General features: G+C 34.9%; 1 protein-coding gene across 1 annotated transcript; it reads right to left on the reverse strand.

Moving 5' to 3' along the window:
• Nucleotides 1–330: 330 nt before the first annotated feature.
• LOC143243287 (sodium-dependent neutral amino acid transporter B(0)AT2-like) lies at nt 331–16,953 on the reverse strand. Its single transcript, XM_076487139.1, has 6 exons — nt 16,875–16,953; nt 16,665–16,768; nt 15,869–15,972; nt 15,562–15,692; nt 15,199–15,331; nt 331–2,117 (listed from the first exon to the last, which is right to left on the reverse strand). The coding sequence occupies exons 1-5, from the start codon at nt 16,951–16,953 to the stop codon at nt 15,300–15,302; spliced, it is 450 nt and encodes a 149-aa protein (XP_076343254.1). The 3' UTR covers nt 331–2,117; nt 15,199–15,299.
• Nucleotides 16,954–18,739: the final 1,786 nt, after the last annotated feature.

Below are 18,739 nucleotides of genomic sequence, written 5' to 3' on the forward strand. Positions count from 1 at the left end.
AAATCACTAACAACAATTAGTAATAATCAGTAATAATATTCTTCATCAATATCTTGTGAACTAACTTGTGAAAGCTCAATGTAAGATTTTCATTCACTTGTTAGATCACAAGATTACAAACCATGAAACTGTAATTTTCTTAATGTACAACGTTTATGATATCTGTACATCACCACCAGGGAAAACTGATGCCAGTTTCATATTACATGCATGTGTACTCAAATTAAACATGATCATTTAGAAGGTAAGCTATTATTTTAATGCAATTAAAAATTCAGAGATAAACTAGACAATAGAAGGAATAATAAATGAATGCTAACAAAACCGTAACCAAATATAAAACATATTTTATTATTTCACAGTGTTGATGTAGCCTCTTTCTTGTAACTTTATTATACAAGTTACATGGTTTTAATTTTGTCACTTGACAAAGTATGTTTATCTTACATTAGATGTGAGACAATTATGGTAAGGTACTCATGACGACTCAATCTTATACTTATTTTATTAATCCATATTCACAATGTTAAAACTTTAATAAAACATAAATTTTTCATACCAAGCAATTATAGCCATATTATATTCTCTGAGTACACGCATCTTGACTGTGTAAAAGGATCTGAGAATGGTATCTGTAATAATTAATTTAAACTCAGCTAAGCCAATACAAATTTAACAGGTGATAACACACTGTTCATTAACAAGTCCCAGAATTGTTTTCTAGAAACAGCTGTTTAATATGCATAAATTTTGTTCAATAATAACTGCTATTCAAGTTTGATAACAGCTGATTAGCATGTGTCATTTTTGTTCAACAGGAACTGTTGCTCAGAAGTAGTACCAATTAATTGTATGTGTAAAGTTTGTTAAACAAGAATTGCTGTTTACATTTTGTACTAGCTGTTTAGTATGACTCATATTTATTAAAAAAACTGATGCTTAACTTGGTAGTGGCTATTTATCTTCTTAACATTGTGCAACATGAAAAAATATTTAAACTTGGTAAAAACTGTTTAACACATCAATAGACGTTAACCACCTGTTAACAGGATTAAACGTAATGTATTTCTATATCAGTTCCTGTTGAATTGTCAGAAACATGTTAGACTCAACATAGTTCAAGAGAAGCTAACATAAGAATACTAACTTGTCAATAAGAAGTAGTTACACACACCATTATTTCTTTTACAATGATATATATATATATAGATTATTTTTCAACTCTCCTTTCAATTAACACAAAAGGTGTTAATATTACTTGAAAACCATTGTTAGCTACATAACTTAAATGTTTTTGTTCTTTACATTTAAAAAATCTGAACATTAATGAATGATGATTTGTTTACTAGTGTGATGTTTTTCCAATTATTTGATGTTTTGAACACAGGGTGAGACCTCTTCTTTCCATTTCATAATCAGATAAATATTTGTTTGAAGATGTTTTATTTTATTTCCAATGTATGTTTCTTTCAAGTGCTAATTAAAACATCCCTTTACAATTTATAAAATAACTACTGTAGAGAACATTACGTTATAGATTTCAAGAAACTTACCATTGGAGGACTACAATATTATTAATATAAAGTTATTAATAATAAAAATTCAATTATAATAAATAAGTTATTACAAGTAAAACACACATCAACACAACCCACATTTCATCATCCTAAACATCTTTCTACAGTTTTACATACATCTTTTATCCTCACATTGTTCTTCTACTATTTCCTCATCCTCTGTTAAACCTTGTAAGGGATCTGTATCAGGTTTGGTTTCATACCTTTTGAAATCAAACAGGTAGCATCAAATCTGCTCACATTACAGAAAGAAACAAACAGTTCATATTAGTTTCTTGAATTTTGCACAAAGCCACTCAAGGTCTATCTGCACTAGCCGTCCTTAATTTAGCAGTGTAAGACTAGAAGGAAGGCAGCTAGTCATCATCACTCACCACCAACTCTTGGGCTACTCTTTTTTACCAACGAGTAGTGGGATTGACCGTGCCTTTATAATGCCCCCACGGATAAAAGGGCGAGAATGTTTGGTACGACCGGGATTCGAATCCGCGACCCTCACATTACGAGTCAAACGCCTTAACCCACCTGGCCATGCTGGGCCTACAGAAAAGGAAACAAGGTGTATAAGTTTATAATACTATAAAATAATAGAACCTTTTTATAAACATTGAGCTGAAACATTTATGTCTTGATATGTGATACTGACTGTGGACTAAGAAACTTATGGACATTTTTTATTGTTGTTTTTTAGAAGTAATTTTAAATCATTTGTGAAATTTGTTGGATACCCTGGTTAATAGATTGTTCCATTCTTACATCTGTTATCAACTAATGGAATGGTTCCTCTGATTTTTACTGTTATTTTGAGGTTCATCAGATTTTTGTTTTATAGGCAACATGATTGGTAAAGAAATATATTTGTAATATCTGTTTACCCTGTTCTGATATTTTTAAACGAGGTTTGATTTAGCTTCCATTTTATATGCCACAGAAAAGTGCTTGATTTTTACCATAATATTCAATGGTTTGATTATTTTAAAGACACGACTGTTAGACAGACAATTAAATTAAAAATTGCATAAGTGTAAACTTCATTTATGTATTGTGTGGTTTTCATTTTGTTGAATAACAAAAATGCATATACAATAATATTAGGAGCAGGTAATTATCACAGTGAATTGTTTGTTTGTTTGTTTTGGAATTTTGCACAAAGCTACTCGAGGGCTATCTATGCTAGCCGTCCCTAATTTAGCAGTGTAAGGCTAGAGGGAAGGCAGCTAGTCATCACCATCCACCGCCAACTCTTGGGCTACTCTTTTACCAACGAATAGTGGGATTGATTGTCACATTATAACGCCCTCACGGCTGGGAGGGCGAGCATGTTGGCGCGACCGGGATGTGAACCCGCGACCCTCAGATTACGAGTCGCACGCCTTAACACGCTTGGACATGCCGGGCCATCACAGTGAATCAGCCAATAAAATACATTGTTTGTATAACCTTATTGCTACCGACCAATCACAAATATCACAGGCAGTCGAGAACCGAGATTGGTTTAGTAATTAATTTTATGTTACTACAGGGTATTTTAACGTTTTCACATACTGAATCATCTTTATTGGAACAGATACCACGGTACCTCAAAACTGAAAACATGACATAGTAGACGTGTAATGGAATTAAAATATTTATAAAAATATGAGACTTTATACAGAAAGTTTAATAGCTTATAAATTTTGTTTTAAAAATAGCAGATACTTATAATAGTTGTGCAAAACGTTAGTTTTTGTGAAACCAAAATAATGTTTTCTTGTGACTAATATACAAATATATAATAAACACACACACAACGTTTGACAACGTTTATCTCTAGACATCGGTGTTTGTATAGTAGTGGACATTGTAACAGTAGAACAAACTTTTATATGAAAAATGAAAATAGCAAGTTAAAATAATAAATTTTAAATTATGGAAAACTTATTTCAGTTTAACAAAACTGCGAAATCAGTTCATATAATTTCTTATATCCTGAGACTGGTTATTTCCAGTTAATATATTAAAATTTCAGTACTTTTCATGTTATGGTAATTATAAGAACGCATAACTGAAAGCAAAGGAGAATATGTTATACGTTAGGCACATTACATATGTCATCTCAGTTGTTAAAGAGGCCTCTCGTCAAACAGTAGTAATATAGTTAATACGTCAAAAGGTTTCTGATGTATTAACCAGTCAGTGAGACCCCAGCGGTATATCTACGGACTCACACCACTAAACGCAAACTATAATATCATACTTTAGACGAAACTTTGTATAAATCCAACCAAATATAAAAGAGAAACAAAAACGGAGAGATAAATAGAACCAAATCACAAACTGCAGACGATATCCTGAGGAATTCCGATGTTTGTTTCATCGAGTTCTCTATATGTATTAACAACTTTCTCAGTTAGCGAATAAACAGTTAAACTGTTTCGATATATTTCACTGTAATTATTTGTTTTGAATTTCGCGCAAAGTTACATGAGGGCTATCTGCACTAGCCGCCCCTAATTTAGCAGTGTAATTTGATAATGTAGGTCCGTAAACTTTTAGTTAAACCACCGAGGAACAAAGAGTGTAGTGTTCACTTATAGGAATAAAATAATCAGCCTTATCTTTCTCCACCTATGTGCTATACCTTTTGTGAAGACAGTGTAATATTATTTTATATGTATCTACAAAACTAGTTTAGAATTAACGAACTTTCTTCTACAAGTACTAAATAAACTTTTATTTTACAATTGAAGAAATCATCATTTTTAGGAAAGTACAAGACCTCTAGTAATAGAAAAGATAGATTGGCCTAAAACAACGAATTAAATACCTACTAATGCATTTTATTTTAAACTGAAGTCCATGTTTAAGAGAGTTGTCGTTATTTCAAACTTTTAAATATAATTTTTACAATTTTGCGAAAAGTAAAACTTATTAATATATTTTAATTTCAAATATTACGTGTAAATAAATCCCTTTTGCAAAACCCTAAAAAGCCATTTTTTTTTCTTAAATAACATTCAAATTCAATGAATAGCAAATAAATTATTTTAACTAAACTTCTGTCCTCACCTTTAAATGAAATATTGTAAAATGAAACATCTCTTCCAGTTTCCTCCACAAATCATTGTGACCTTTTTCATGTTTTTTGTTTATTTGTTCTTGACAGAAGGAAGTTTCTTTGTCCTCTGTGACATATGATTAGGTTTTACATAATATTTGTTAGATGGTTTGATAGAAATGTTTCGTATACAATTTGAAAGAATGCTAAATATGTTTTGTTAAGATATTAAAACATTGTCAACGTTAACCAATTAGAATTTGGTTCTAAGCAACCATAAATTGGAATATCGTCTGTTAAAGAAGAATATTTTAGCTGTAACAGCATTTCCACATGAATGATAACAAGTTCCTAACAGAACACGATTCAGTTTTTATTACTTAACCAAACATAAGATTTTTTCTTTGAAACCACAATAAATTAGAATATGTCGCTCAGTGTTTCACATGTGTTTCTATAACTCAAATCTATATGAACCAATAATGTACAACAATATTGTACATTGAAAATATGTAAATTTCCCTCATGCAATCAGGGGATCGATTCCTCTCGGTGGGCTCAGCAGATAGCTCGATGTGGCTTTGCTGTAAGAAAACACACACATACGCTCTCATGCAAAGAGCCTGAAGTTTTTCTATAGTTCCCAGTAATGTGTGAAGCCAGTAAGGGAAAGTGAAATAAAATAATTCATTAAACAAAAATTATGTCAATTAATTGTTGTTTGAGTTTAACACTTTAAATGTTAAAACATTATTGAAGCTGTTCTTTCGTTTCTTCATATCTGAATATGGAAAAATACAGTTGCAGGCATAGTTAAATTGACGTGGTTTGGTTTGTTTTGAATTTCGCGCAAAGCTACATGAGGGTTATCTGAGCTAGCTGTCCCTAATTTAGCACTGTAAAACTAGAGGGAAGGCAGCTGGTCATCACCACCCACCGCCAACTCTTGGGCTACTCTTTTACCAACAAATAGTGGGATTGACCATCACATTGTAACGCTCCCACAGCTGAAAGGACAACCATGTTTGGTTCGACGGAGACTCGAACCCGCAACCCTCAGATTAGAAGTCGACCGCCCCAGCCACCTGGCCATGCTGGACATATTCACGTTTCAAAAGAACATTCTTGCAGGGCATTTCTCTGATGTTTTGACTTCTTGCCATGTAGGAAACTGTATTTCCGTTAGGTTTTTTTCAGTGATTAGTGAAAGGATAATTGTCTGACGGTTGTTCACTTTCTAATGTCAGTCAAACAACGTCCTCCACTATACCAGTTACAAGGTCAATATTCAAACTCTTTAATAGCGATTAACTTGAGTCAGTCTAGAAAAAACCTCTTTGTTTTTTCTGTCTTCCTTAAGTACTTACAGTGGTTATTTCCTCACTCAGAGTTGCTGGTTTTCTTTATAATTCACTTTGTCCATCTCATCCTTGATTTTTATCTATAACGTCAACATTATTATTGGAAATTAATATCATTAATTCTGACTGAAATGACCAAGAACGATGTAGTTCCGGTTTTCTTGGTTACATTTACAAAAAGTGTATATATACATATATTTATCTTTAAAATTAATATTTATCTTACAAAAGCTACTTTTTAAGTAGAGTTTAATTTATATTTATTTAGTGCTTTGCACAAGTCCCTTGTTGTCTCTAAAGTTTATATTGTGAATTTTCATCTTTATATTCCATGGTAAAGAGTTGTTCAAGAGTTCACGGAGGATGATATTAACAAGCTGCCTCATTTGTAGTGTATTAACTTCAAAATTACGGACGGCTGAACAACCACAAATAAATAAAAATATGCGTAGTGATAGTCATTCTGGACAAATTTTACGTTATCAAGGAGACTGAGCAACGTGATATTTACTGTCTGAAACACAATACTAACAAACTGAATCTGAAGAGTAGCTCAATACAGCCAATCTTACTGATGATTTTCTCTCAAACATTCACAAGAACTTCAAACAGAACTCTCCAGTAAAAACGACTGTCTTTTGTGGCAAATAAACTATATTTTTTGCTGTACTTGTTAAGACAAAATAAATATGAAAATGGGAATTTAAAAATATGCAAATATTGATTGTAAACAAAACAAGGAAACCGGATTGGAGATGCTGTAAACATTATTTACTGAAACTAGAAACCCTTATTTTGGTTCCATGCTTTTACCTTTAATTATATTTGGTGTTTTCAAAATGACCTTTCTTTCCTAATCCTTTTATGGCGTCTATTTGCAGATTTGTAAATTCTCAGTTTTTATTTATCTTATTTTGTATACTGGATTATGGGCAAAGGCTTACTGGGTAAGGTAGCAAACTTTATACATTGTAATGATAATAAACATAACTAATACCTAGTTGATACGGTTCGTGATTATTTACTGCACTATTGACTATTTGATCGCATTTGTTTGAAATATAAAATGTTAAACTGCAGATGGAGATTTGTTTGAAAATATAGTGAACATTAATAGCTGCCGTGTAACGACATTATGTATATATAGTAAAGGAAAACTATATACAAGACACAACCTCCACTACGTGAGTATAACATTTTATAAGTACGACAGCAGTCTTTCAAATAAAACATGTAAGACTAAAATGTAACTATAAATATTTCTTCTTGTCTTTTAAAGTAATTATTCTACGATGTGTGAAATAAAGTTGATATCATGTGTATTGATTTATTTACTACTTCTCTTCATGTATAATATAGGGGCTGGCTTCTTAAAAACACCGACTGTTTGTTTAGAATTAAGCACAAAATTACATGGGCTCTATGGGTATCGAAACTCGGTTTCTAGCGTTATAAATTAGTAGATGCACCGCTGTGCCACTAGAGGTGACCAAGTGTATAATGTAGAAAGCATTTAATATCTACATGTTACATATAAATATATTTATCTGTTATGGGCTGATAATTCTTCTTTCACCTTATATATAACATTTTTAAATGGGTCGTTTTGTACTGCTTTTCTTTTTTACAAATTTTTATATAGGTATAGTCTTAGTTATAAACAACAAAGGGTTTAAAGTGTTTGAACTGGATTGAATATTTACTATTTAAGGTGTTTTCGTCGTCACATTCTATACGGTTTTGTTGTGATCCATTTTATGAAACACTGCTGTGGTTCATGATAAAATTTGTTTATTATGATTTTGCTGGCTCTCTTTATTTATACTGGTTTCTATTTCTCACTTAGTCCAATAATATAAAATTAAAAATCTCCCATTATTCACCATATTTTCATTGCCACTCAAATCAGAAATCAGTGCAATATAAAAATACAATATTAGAAACATTGCTTTACGTGTATCATTTCTGCAGCTGACCAACTGTAGTGCAATTAGAAGTGATGTATTTCTGTCTTTTCTTTTCGTCCGTAGCTTCCTGGTTTATCAACATATACTTGATTATTCAATAATTATCTGTGAAGAAGACACTATATGTATTATTTTTACACTGTTCTGTCTGAAGAAGTACAGAATTTTATTCAAGTTTCATTTTTCAAATGAATTTATGATTTTATATGTTTTAGTTTGTGTGTTACTGAAATAAAGTCTCGTCCTGTAATTGGAATAAAGCTTCTTGGTGTGGTGATTTCATTTTTATGTCATATTATCTGTCGTACATTATGCAAGTGCTCTACAAACTTCACCCCTACATCGCTTACTAGTAAGATTGGTATTGAACCCTGGATATTCCGTACAAAGGCCAAGTGGTTTGTCTACTGAGCTAACGTACTGGATATTCGATAACTAAGTACAAAGTCATTGGACATCTTCCTACTCAATGTTATGTATCTATAAATTGTGTTTTAGTTGTCTTCTACTCGCTATGGTACGTCAATCTATATCCATACAGGATTTTAATATATTTAGTATTTCCGCTTCTAATTTATCTTTCTTAATTGCTCAGTAGATAAATCGTTTAAAATACTAAAAACAAATATCTAGTCCAATCTATCGGTTAGTTCGTCAACTGTACTTGAGAAATATCAGTTTTGGAAGATTATTCCCCCCATCAACTACCTTGAAAATACATCAGCGGTGTATCTTTAATACCTTTGAAATCCCAACTGTGCTTATATTCAACATCAATGGTTTCAAGCTCTTGATTAACAATAATTTCTCTTTATTAACCATTTTATGACAACTAATTCTGCTGTTCTATCGACGTGGTTTGGTTTGAATTTCACGCAAAACTAAAGGTGGGCTATGTGCACTACCCGTGCCTAATTTAGCAGTGTAAGACTAGAGGAGGGCAGTTAGTCTCGAGTTAGTATCTGTGTGCTCTACTCACCCACTACATCCTCACTTAAAAATAAATAAGTCGTGTAACAACATGTACTATCAGTCGAAGTTCCAACAGCTAAGCTAATTCAACAACTCGGTCTGCCTCCTCACCGTTACGTGATTGGTGAAGTCTTGGAGGATAATTTTGGAGTAAATAACAACAGGTTGGGTAAAATAAAGAAAGAAGTTGAGGTAGAGAAGTTAGTTTAAGGTTCTTTAAGTGGGGTAAGTAGAAAATAAAATTAAATAAGTAACTATGGCTACTGCTGGCATAGACACCACTACTACCAGAAGGGCTGATGATAATGTAGAAGCTGTATCAGATACACCCACTCAAGTAGGTTCATGAGGCACTAGACACTACTCTTACCAGAGGGGCTGATGATAATGTGGAAGCTGCGCCAGATCCACTCACTCAAGTAGGTTTGTGAGACACTAGACACTACCACTACCAGAAGGGCTGATGATAATGTGGAAGCTGTGTCAGATCCACCCACTCAAGCAGGTTCGTAAGACACTAGACACTACTACTACCAGAAGGAATGATGATAATGTGGAAGCTGTGTCAGATCCACTCACTCAAGTAGGTTCGTAAGGCACTACACACTTAACGTGCACGATATCTTTTTTTCACTGTAAGCTCGACGAAGATGTCGAAAGTTTTGTAGATGCATTAAATGAAGTTCTTAGAATATCTGGTTGGACTGACGCACAGAAATCAGACATTTTGAGACTAAGAACAGCAGGAAAAGCAAAACGTTTCATTGAGGCATTGCGTGAAACTGTAGATTTTCAGTTTGTAACACGTATGCTGACAGAGGAATATGGTAAACGAGAAGAGAAAGGCCAAGCACAATCATGGCACAATTACGAAATATGAATCAAGAAAAAGGCGAGTCTGTTCGAGTGTTTGGACATAAGCTACAAGACCAAGGTAATAGATTACGTAGAACTTAGATTAGATGATTATCCAAGATACACTAAAGTCTGAGTATGAGCGAAGGTCGCTTAGTGATAGAGCTCGGAGTGATGTTAATGATTCCAATACCCCACGAGCAACCTTATTAGATTTAATCGAGGAAACAAGAGAGCAACAGATATACAGGCACAAGCAGTCTGTAATAAGTATGATAAGTAAGAGTACAAATGAAACAGTAAACTGGCGAGACGGACAAAATAAGTGCGAGGACTTGTAGTGTTTTAAATGGGGTGAGGCTGGCTACATAGCAAAAAAATTGTTTCATAAAACAAAATAAAATGAGCCTGTAAGTTGTTTTGCGTGTTGTATTTTACGTTTAGTGAGGATTTTACAGGAAGGATTAATTCAGAAGTATAAGATCTTAGTTAGACGATATCTTGTTGAGATAGAAGATTTGTTATTAGGATAAAGGATATTAAAGATAGCGTTTAGATTTCAGATCTGACTCAACAGAAACGTGGTTTACTAGAGGCAGGTGGAAATGTCCTGAAAGTTTTGTTAGGAACTGCAACCACAGATGATTTACGTGAATTAAACAAGAAAGTATGACATCAAAGACAAGTATCCAGAGAAATGATTCATTTAATAGGTGAACAGATGACTATAATGAATTCATTAAACCAGACACTTGAATTACATGAACAGGAAATTAAAAGCGTATCTATATAGAGCAGGGGTTCCCAACCTTTTGGCACTCGCGACCCCTTACCTAAAAGTTTGAAACCCATGTGACCCCCTACTTAGGGCTTACTATCAGCAGCTTAATTTTTCTTTCATTTTCTGTGAAGGAGAGGGAAAGAAACATCTAAAAAATATTTTAAAATTATGTAATTATTTATTAGCAAATTAAATCTCATTGGTCCAACCTGAATTCACAAAAAGAACATATATTTCTTAAAATAATATTAACATAGGTTTGAACAGCTATCCAACCCAGCTAGTGAGATGCCTGATGTTGCATTTCAGCAGCAAGCTTTGAAATTCGTGGCCGAGCGTTTGTTAGAGCCAGTCTCATGTCATCTCCAACATCCAATCTGTTCCTATTCTTTGTTTTTATATTGACAAGAGTGGAAAATCCTGCCTCACACAAGTAGGTAGAAGCAAATGGAACAAGGACACGTAAAGCTATCATGCTGACTTTGGAGTATGACTGATACATAGCGCACCAGAACTGAGTCACGGATTTCACCTTGAAGAGATCACGAGCTGAAGAGTTGTTCCTTAGATCCAGAAATTCATCTTGGATATCATCTGGGATGCTGTATACATCAAGTTCAGTACAAAATGGGTTCCTTACCAGAGCCTCCTGTTCCTGTGATAGCTCAGGGAAGTAACGCTCGACTTCCTTTTCTAGAGACTGAAGATGTTCGGTTATCTCATCCTTGAGGAACTGATCCAGTTGGATCTGAGACTCATCCGTCACTCCACAAAGTTTTTCAAACATAGCGATATTTCCAAGATTGGTTTTCCGACACCAGTTCTACAGTTTGGAAACAAAGCCCGAAGACTATCTTGAAAAGGAGAACATGTGTTTCCCTTCCTTCAAGCTTCAAATTGAGCTTGTTCAGCTGGTCAAAAATGTTAGCTAGTTACGCAACCTTTTTGTTCCATGCTTCATCTTCGAAGTGAGCTACAAGATCTTTCCTTTCTTGAGTCTCCAGGAATAGCTTTATTTCATCTTTCATTTCAAAGACACGATTAATAACGTTTTCTTTCGACAACCAACGTACTGCTGTGTAGAAGAGAAGGACTTCGTGGTCAGCATTCATGTCTTTGCATAGTTCTTTGAATAGGCGAGTGTTGAGTGATTGAGTCTTCACATAATTTACAATTTTAATTACAGATTCAAGCACTTCCTGCAGAGGGCAGGGAGAGTCTTACTGGCGAGAGCATATCGGTGAATCATGCAGTGGATGCCCTTTGCTTGAGGTGCTAGCTTCTTCACTCTCGACTGGAATCCTGATTTCGATCCCAGCATAGCCGGTGCCCCATCCGTACAAACCCCACACACGTTTTCCTATTGAAGATCTTCGTCTTGAAAAAACAAAATTGAAACTTTTCCATGACATCATCAGCTTTTCTTGTTGTTTCAAGTGCACTGCAGAATAAGAATTCGTCTTTGATGTCACCTGAATTAATGCATCTCACGAAGACAAGCAACTGAGAACATGAACTTACATCTGTTGACTCGTTGAGCTGAAAGGGGAACCCTTGATTTCAGTCAAAACCTGTTCCTTCACATCCATAGACATTTTAGAAATGCGCCTCTGTATAGTATTATTTGACAGGGATACTTGCTGCATCTTCTTTGCACTGGCTTCTCCAAGAATAAGATTTACTGCTTTCATCATGCAGGGTTTAAGAAGTGTTTCTCCAATCGTGTGAGGCTTTTTTTTTATTTAGCAATTTCGAATGCAATCTCATATGAAGCTTCCACTACGGCTGCACTCTGCTGCTGAAACGACCCACTTCTATCGATTCTTTGGCTTTTAAGACACCGTTCATGCCGTTTGAAGAAATCCAAACCCTTCTTTGCGTGTTCTGGATGTTTCATCTCGAGATGACGCTTGAGTTTTGATGGTTTCATTGACTCTGTACTCAGGACAGCATGGCACAAAACACACTGTGGTTTCTCGATGCTGTCGTTGGCGAGCACAGTGGTGAAGCCAATGTTGAGGTAGCATCTGAGTATCTGCGCCGTTTAGCCATGAACACAACTCACCTCTACTGCTTACTTATCTCCTTGTTAAAATAAAATAAAAGTGTTGAATAATGAACGCTTTGGAAACTGCAGATCTTACACTGACTACTTGTGGGGGGTGCAGGTAGAGTAATGATGGGGTAAGTATTGGGAGGGAAGGGAGCGTGGCCAGTCGCGCGATTCGTCATCCACCAATCAGCAACGGACATGTGACTCACGTGTCGACAGCGAGCACACACACACTTAATCACAGCTAAAGACACAAGCATACGTACATGCGAGTACACTCACATACTCGCTACTCACTAGTACACACATACATACAGTTGCAGACACATACACATTCACACAGGCACATTCACTCACAGGCACGCATACATACACCCATAATATCACCTAATGACATTGAACTAACGTAGCACACGTTTTGCTTTGCACCGAAACGAAAAAAATGTAAGAGCATGAAAATGTAATTGATGAAATAAAATTAATGTTATCCCAAGCTACTTCTAACAAGGTTACGTGACTCCCCTGCCAAAGCTTCGCGAACCCCAGGGTCGCGATTTAGTCATTGTGTTCAAGCAATAGCATTGTCAACATTTCCACTCACATCTCCTGTGTCACACATTGGGTAAAAACATGACAAAGGTGAAAAGGTTGACAAAGTCTGAACGTGGCAGCATTGTCGAGCTGCAAAATTAAGGTATCTCTCAACATGCCATCGCTGGTGAGACTGGGCGCAGTAAAACTGCTGTTGCAAATTTCTTAAAGATCCTGAGGGATACGGAAGGAGAATTTTAAGTGGTCAGCCAAGACCATTTCGCCGGCGTTGAGCAGGAGGATTCGACGGGTTGTCCGGCAAGACAATAGTCGATCGTCGAACCAGATTAAGATCCTTACGGACAGAGAATGCAGCTCAAGAACAATAAGACAGCATCTACGAGAGAAGGGCTTTAAATATCGTAAACGTCTTTAAAGGTCAAGCCTCCTTCCACACCACGAAACAGCTCGGTTACACTTTGCTGAAAAGCACCAAACACGGGACGTAGAAAAGTGGAAGAATGGTTTGTTTTTTCTATGAGAAAAAAGTTAACCTAGATGGTCCAGATGGCTTCCAACGTTACTGGCACAATAAGGATATCCCACCAGAGAAATTTTCTACACGACACAGTGGAGGAGGTTCCATCATAATCTTTCTCCTTCCATGGAACAATAGAGCTTCAGGTTATACAGGGGCGTCAAACAGCAGCTGGCTACATTGGCATGTTGGAGAGAGCATCCTTATTGACTGAAGGCCCCCGCTTGTGTGGAAATAACTGGGTCTTTCAGCAGAACAACGCTGCAATCCACAATGCCCATGATTCTTTGGGACCATCCAGCGTGCTCGCCCGAACTGAACCCAAATTGAAAATGTTTGGGGGTAGATGACAAGGAAAATCTATAGAAATAGACGTCAATTTCAAACAGTGCATGATATTCGTCAAGCCATCTTCACCACTTGGAATAATATACCAGCCAGCCTTCTGCGAAATCTTATATCGACCATGCCAAAGCGAATGTTTGCAGTTATTCGCAATGACGGCCGTGCAACTCACTACTGAGACCACTTATTGGGCATTTCCTACCCTGTTTAGGACTTCTTTTTGGTATGGTCTTAAACTTTTGACCAGCTAGTATTTAGGTTAATTTCATAATGTTCACATTTTCCCTATTAAATGCTAAATAAAAAAGTTTTTTATTTTTATTTTCCCTTTTCTTATTTTCATTTTTTGAAGTTCTACTCAAATAAGTGGTTGAGTCTAACAACCCAAAATGCATATTTCTCCTGATGTTCCTTGGCCTTAAGATTTTGGCCAGCAGTGTATATATATTTAGTGAATTAATGTTTTATATAATAAAGTTTCAAACACACGTGTTATTATTTAGTTTGATTACGTAATACTTCATCTTGCGTGAGAGGACGTTTTAAGTTATAAGTTTCTGTATGTTACACGCACACCAGGGAATAATATATGGGAGTCATGGGTAAAACAGTTCGAAGCTTCTACCGTTAGCTCCTGTTACTACTCAGGTGTTAGTGAAATTAATGACAATGATATCCTTTCATTTCATCAACTACAAGTTTTACAAATTTCACGTACTAGCCTTACGTTCATTGAGGGATTGGCAGAATTTCTAAATCCCAAAACAGTCGCAACTTGCTAATTGTTTCCCCCATACCTATCGGTTCTCTCGAAAATCTCTTGTTCTTCGTTTAAATGTGTAATTGGGTAAAATGTAACGAACGTACTAAATAACACCCGCACGTTAACGTTACTCACGTTTTTATACTGCTGAAATTGTTTATTTCACTTCCAAGGAGATTCCATACGTTGAACCACGCACAAGACGTTAAAACTCCCACCAAGCAAACGATAACAGAAACGTATAAATTTGAAACAAAAACGAAAGACAGTGTTTAGTCTCTGAATATTTCACAATGTTGACGTACATTAACACACATCAACACATTATATGCTCACCTGACTATCAAATAACACACATCAACATATTATATGCTCACCTGGCTATCAAATAACACACATCAACATATTATATGCTCACCTGGCTGTCAATTCCAAGAATTAACAGCATGAGGAAGGACACAATTGACCATAAAGGGGGAGGTGACAACTGTAGAACAACTTCTGGATAAACAAGGAAAGCTAACCCTGGACCTGAAGAGCGTGTTTGTACTCTGAAAATAACACAGCAGGTCACTGTCTGATAATACTCAGTTTATATTAAGATGTTGATACACTGTAACTTACCAAAAACGTTTCATTTTAAATGTTTTAGAAACAAGATTCAAGAAAATATTAATAAGGTTTGTTCTGAAATATTCTGTTATACGTTGATTTAGTACAGAAACAGAGCTTTTAGTGTTTATCTAAACAACTGAAGCACTAGAAGACTGAATTATCTTACCGGACTTCACAACGTCAGCAACTTCAGTCCCGTCGCCTTTCATGTAGACCATGTGACCGAGGACGGAAAATATCATAGTACCAGCAAATATGCTGGTAGCAGGGTTAACAATATATAGAATATATCCGTCTCTAGAAATAAAGATACAGAAACAATAATGAATGTGTTCAAAGTGTACAATAATAGCTATTGAAAGAATAACGAATACAGAGTACAGAGAATTATTATATTGAACATTTTTGTGCGAATCATTGTTAAATAATCAAATAAAAAAAATGTATTAAGAGTTTGTTTGTTTTTTTGTTACCGGAAGAAGTTGTGGCTAAACTTGTTGTAGCTTCCAAGAGTTACGACGGAACCGAAACCAATACCAAAGGTGAAAAACACTTGCGTTCCTGCTGTCACCCAGACCTAATAACATTAATACGATAAATTAATACTGATTACAAAGAGTTCACTTCTTTAAATTTAACACTAATTTAGTTTCGTTACGTTTTGATTAAAGAATTATTAACTAGTATTAGAGCTTGATAGCAAATAAACGAAAAAAAAGTCGCTTGACAGTTACTGATTAACAATGACACTGTTTTCACTAAAGACGTAAACTACAGTTACATTAGATGGGAAGTTTTATTTGTTGCCTAGCCTGGTTGTTAGTGTTTGTCTTCAGCGTCAGGGCATTAAAATGTACGGTTAATCCCACTATTCGTTGGTAAAAGAATATGCCATTGGTTCTGTCCAACAACCTTTAACATCTAACATAAATATTTACTAGTGTTTATATCGTATATAAATGTAATAATAATAACACTAGTATATTAATATAATTACAATAACATTTAAATCTGAGTATAATGACAATAACATGTATATATAAATGTAATAACAATAACATTTATATATATTCGTTGGTAAAAGAATATGTGATGGGCTCTGTACAACGACTACCTTCGTTGTGAAAGTATAGATTACATAATGTTAGAACTGTTGACATATTTGAGACGTAAGTATGAGTTATATATATCCGGAAAAGGTGAAAAATACTAAGGCACTAGAAGTAAACAACAATAGCTACCTTTAAAGATAGGAACTAAATTCCAGACCCCGATACCACCAACGCTGAGGTACTGACCAATGGCCACTTCCAGGAAGAATAGAGGAACAGCACACAAGACTAAACAGATGAGGTAGGGAAACAAAAATGCCCCTAAATAACAAACAACAACATATAATCTATCACAACCATCGATTTAACATTTAGTAAAGTAAAGGTTTCATGTATATTATGTTGGATTAAACCACAAGACACATACCTCCACCATTTTCATAACACAAGTGTGGAAATCGCCATACGTTTCCAAGACCGACAGCGTAGTTAAATTCTGTGTGCATAATTACGATAGTGTTTCTAACTTGGCAGTAGTTACTTTATATATATATATATATTATTGTTATTATTTTTAATCAGTGTTTTTTTAAATGACTGTGATGCATTAATTAGGTTATTTACTCAGATCCTTGTGAGATGGATTTCCTGCTGTTGTTTTAGCGTAAATTTACTCAATGAGTTACCTTCTCTCTGTCCACAGCGAGGAATCGAACCGCGGATTTTAGGATTGAAGACCGTAAAATTATCACTATTCAGTTGGGGAAATATATATTGGTTTGTTTACAGCACAAAACTACACGATTAGTTATCTGCACATTTTTTTTTCTACTGCGGGAACTAAACCTGGAATTTAACGTTGTAACTCAGTAAATTTCAATGTCCCTAACTTTCAAGTTTCAGTCAAGAAAACAAACAAATACAAGAAAACATAACAGGGAAATTATAGTATACCAGTAATACTAATAAGAGATTCTTAAAACTCAATACTAGGAGAAAAACTGTGTGGGAGAAATTCAGGGAAGTGTAGGTTTGAGTTTTATGGTTTTTAACTAGGTCCTCAAGTCACACGTAAGTTCTTTCTTTAGAACTGATATTCTTCCTCGATAATCTCAGTTTAAGCCTCGATGATTATCTGAGTCTATTAGAATAACAAGAAGAACTATTAATATTGTGACAAGGCTCGACTTTTACATGGAAGTTTCGTTGTCAAAAGACACGTGTTGGTGACTTTAATTTGCGAGGGGATTTAATAACGCATTACGATGTAAATATTTCAGTATTACGTAAGTCCTGGTGATTGCTCAAGACGAGGAGAAAGCTCTTCTTGTGAAAATCTTTTTTAAATAATGAATAATGAGATCTTTATATAACGTTCAGGAGTCTCGTAAGCTGAAAGGATCCTCATTAACTTTCCGTTTCACATCACACGTAGAATACAAGAAGAATGTTAAATAATCTTCGAACCAGCTCTCCCAGACTCATCTAATCCTTTTCATTCGGAAGAGAGGTCAGAATAAGGCTATCATGACAGGCTGTTTTCATGACAAAAAAAAGGGTCAGAAACAAAATGAATGACAAAAGTACGTTCAAATACTAATAATAAAACATGAAACATAACATTAAATAACTTAAAATAGAGTTCGATGTTATAAATATAATTTTTATTACTTAACAATAGTATAAACAACACTCTAAATACCAAGAAAAGTTCACTAGCCGTCCCTAATATAGCATTAGTTTAGTTACTAGATGGAAGGCAGCTAGTCATCACCGCCTAACGTCACTTCTTAGGTTACTCTTTTATCAACGAATGGCGGGATTGAACGTTACATTGTACCACCTCCACAGCTGAAAGGATGAGCATGTTTGATGTGAAGGGGATTCTAACCCACGACCCTCAGTTGCGAGTTGATTGTCGTAATCACCTGACCATACCGGGATAACCTAAAAAAAGGCAGAGACTCTCTCCTAGAACAAACGTCTATAGCGTATAGTCATTAGTTTCGTATAAACAAGTAACACGTTTTGTTTAGGCTTGGTATGTCAATTCAGTAATAAACTGTGTGTACTTTCAATTAGAAACAGCCACGTTTGAGGCTGAATTGAGAAATAAACAAGTTATTAATTAACGACAAAAATAGCCAATTTTTTATCTCCATGCTGTTGGTTATACCTAACTGTTTGTAAAACACATTTAAATCTAAAGTCCTAAACACTGCTAGCATTACTGTGCATGAACATTTTCATGGAAATTTCGAGAATGTTTCTTTGAACATTTGAATCTGGAAC

Source organism: Tachypleus tridentatus, unplaced genomic scaffold, assembly GCF_004210375.1.
Source record: "Tachypleus tridentatus isolate NWPU-2018 unplaced genomic scaffold, ASM421037v1 Hic_cluster_2, whole genome shotgun sequence".
Taxonomy (NCBI): Eukaryota; Metazoa; Arthropoda; class Merostomata; order Xiphosura; family Limulidae; genus Tachypleus; species Tachypleus tridentatus.

Coding starts and splice junctions, on each gene's coding strand:
- LOC143243287 (XM_076487139.1), bottom strand. CDS start 16,953: ATGCACACAGAATTTAACTACGCTGTCGGTCTTGGAAACGTATGGCGA. Junction 15,973..16,664: donor TCAGCGTTGGTGGTATCGGG/GTCTGGAATTTA, acceptor TAATGTTATTAG/GTCTGGGTGACAGCAGGAAC. Junction 15,693..15,868: donor TTTAGCCACAACTTCTTCCG/GTAACAAAAAAA, acceptor CTTTATTTCTAG/AGACGGATATATTCTATATA.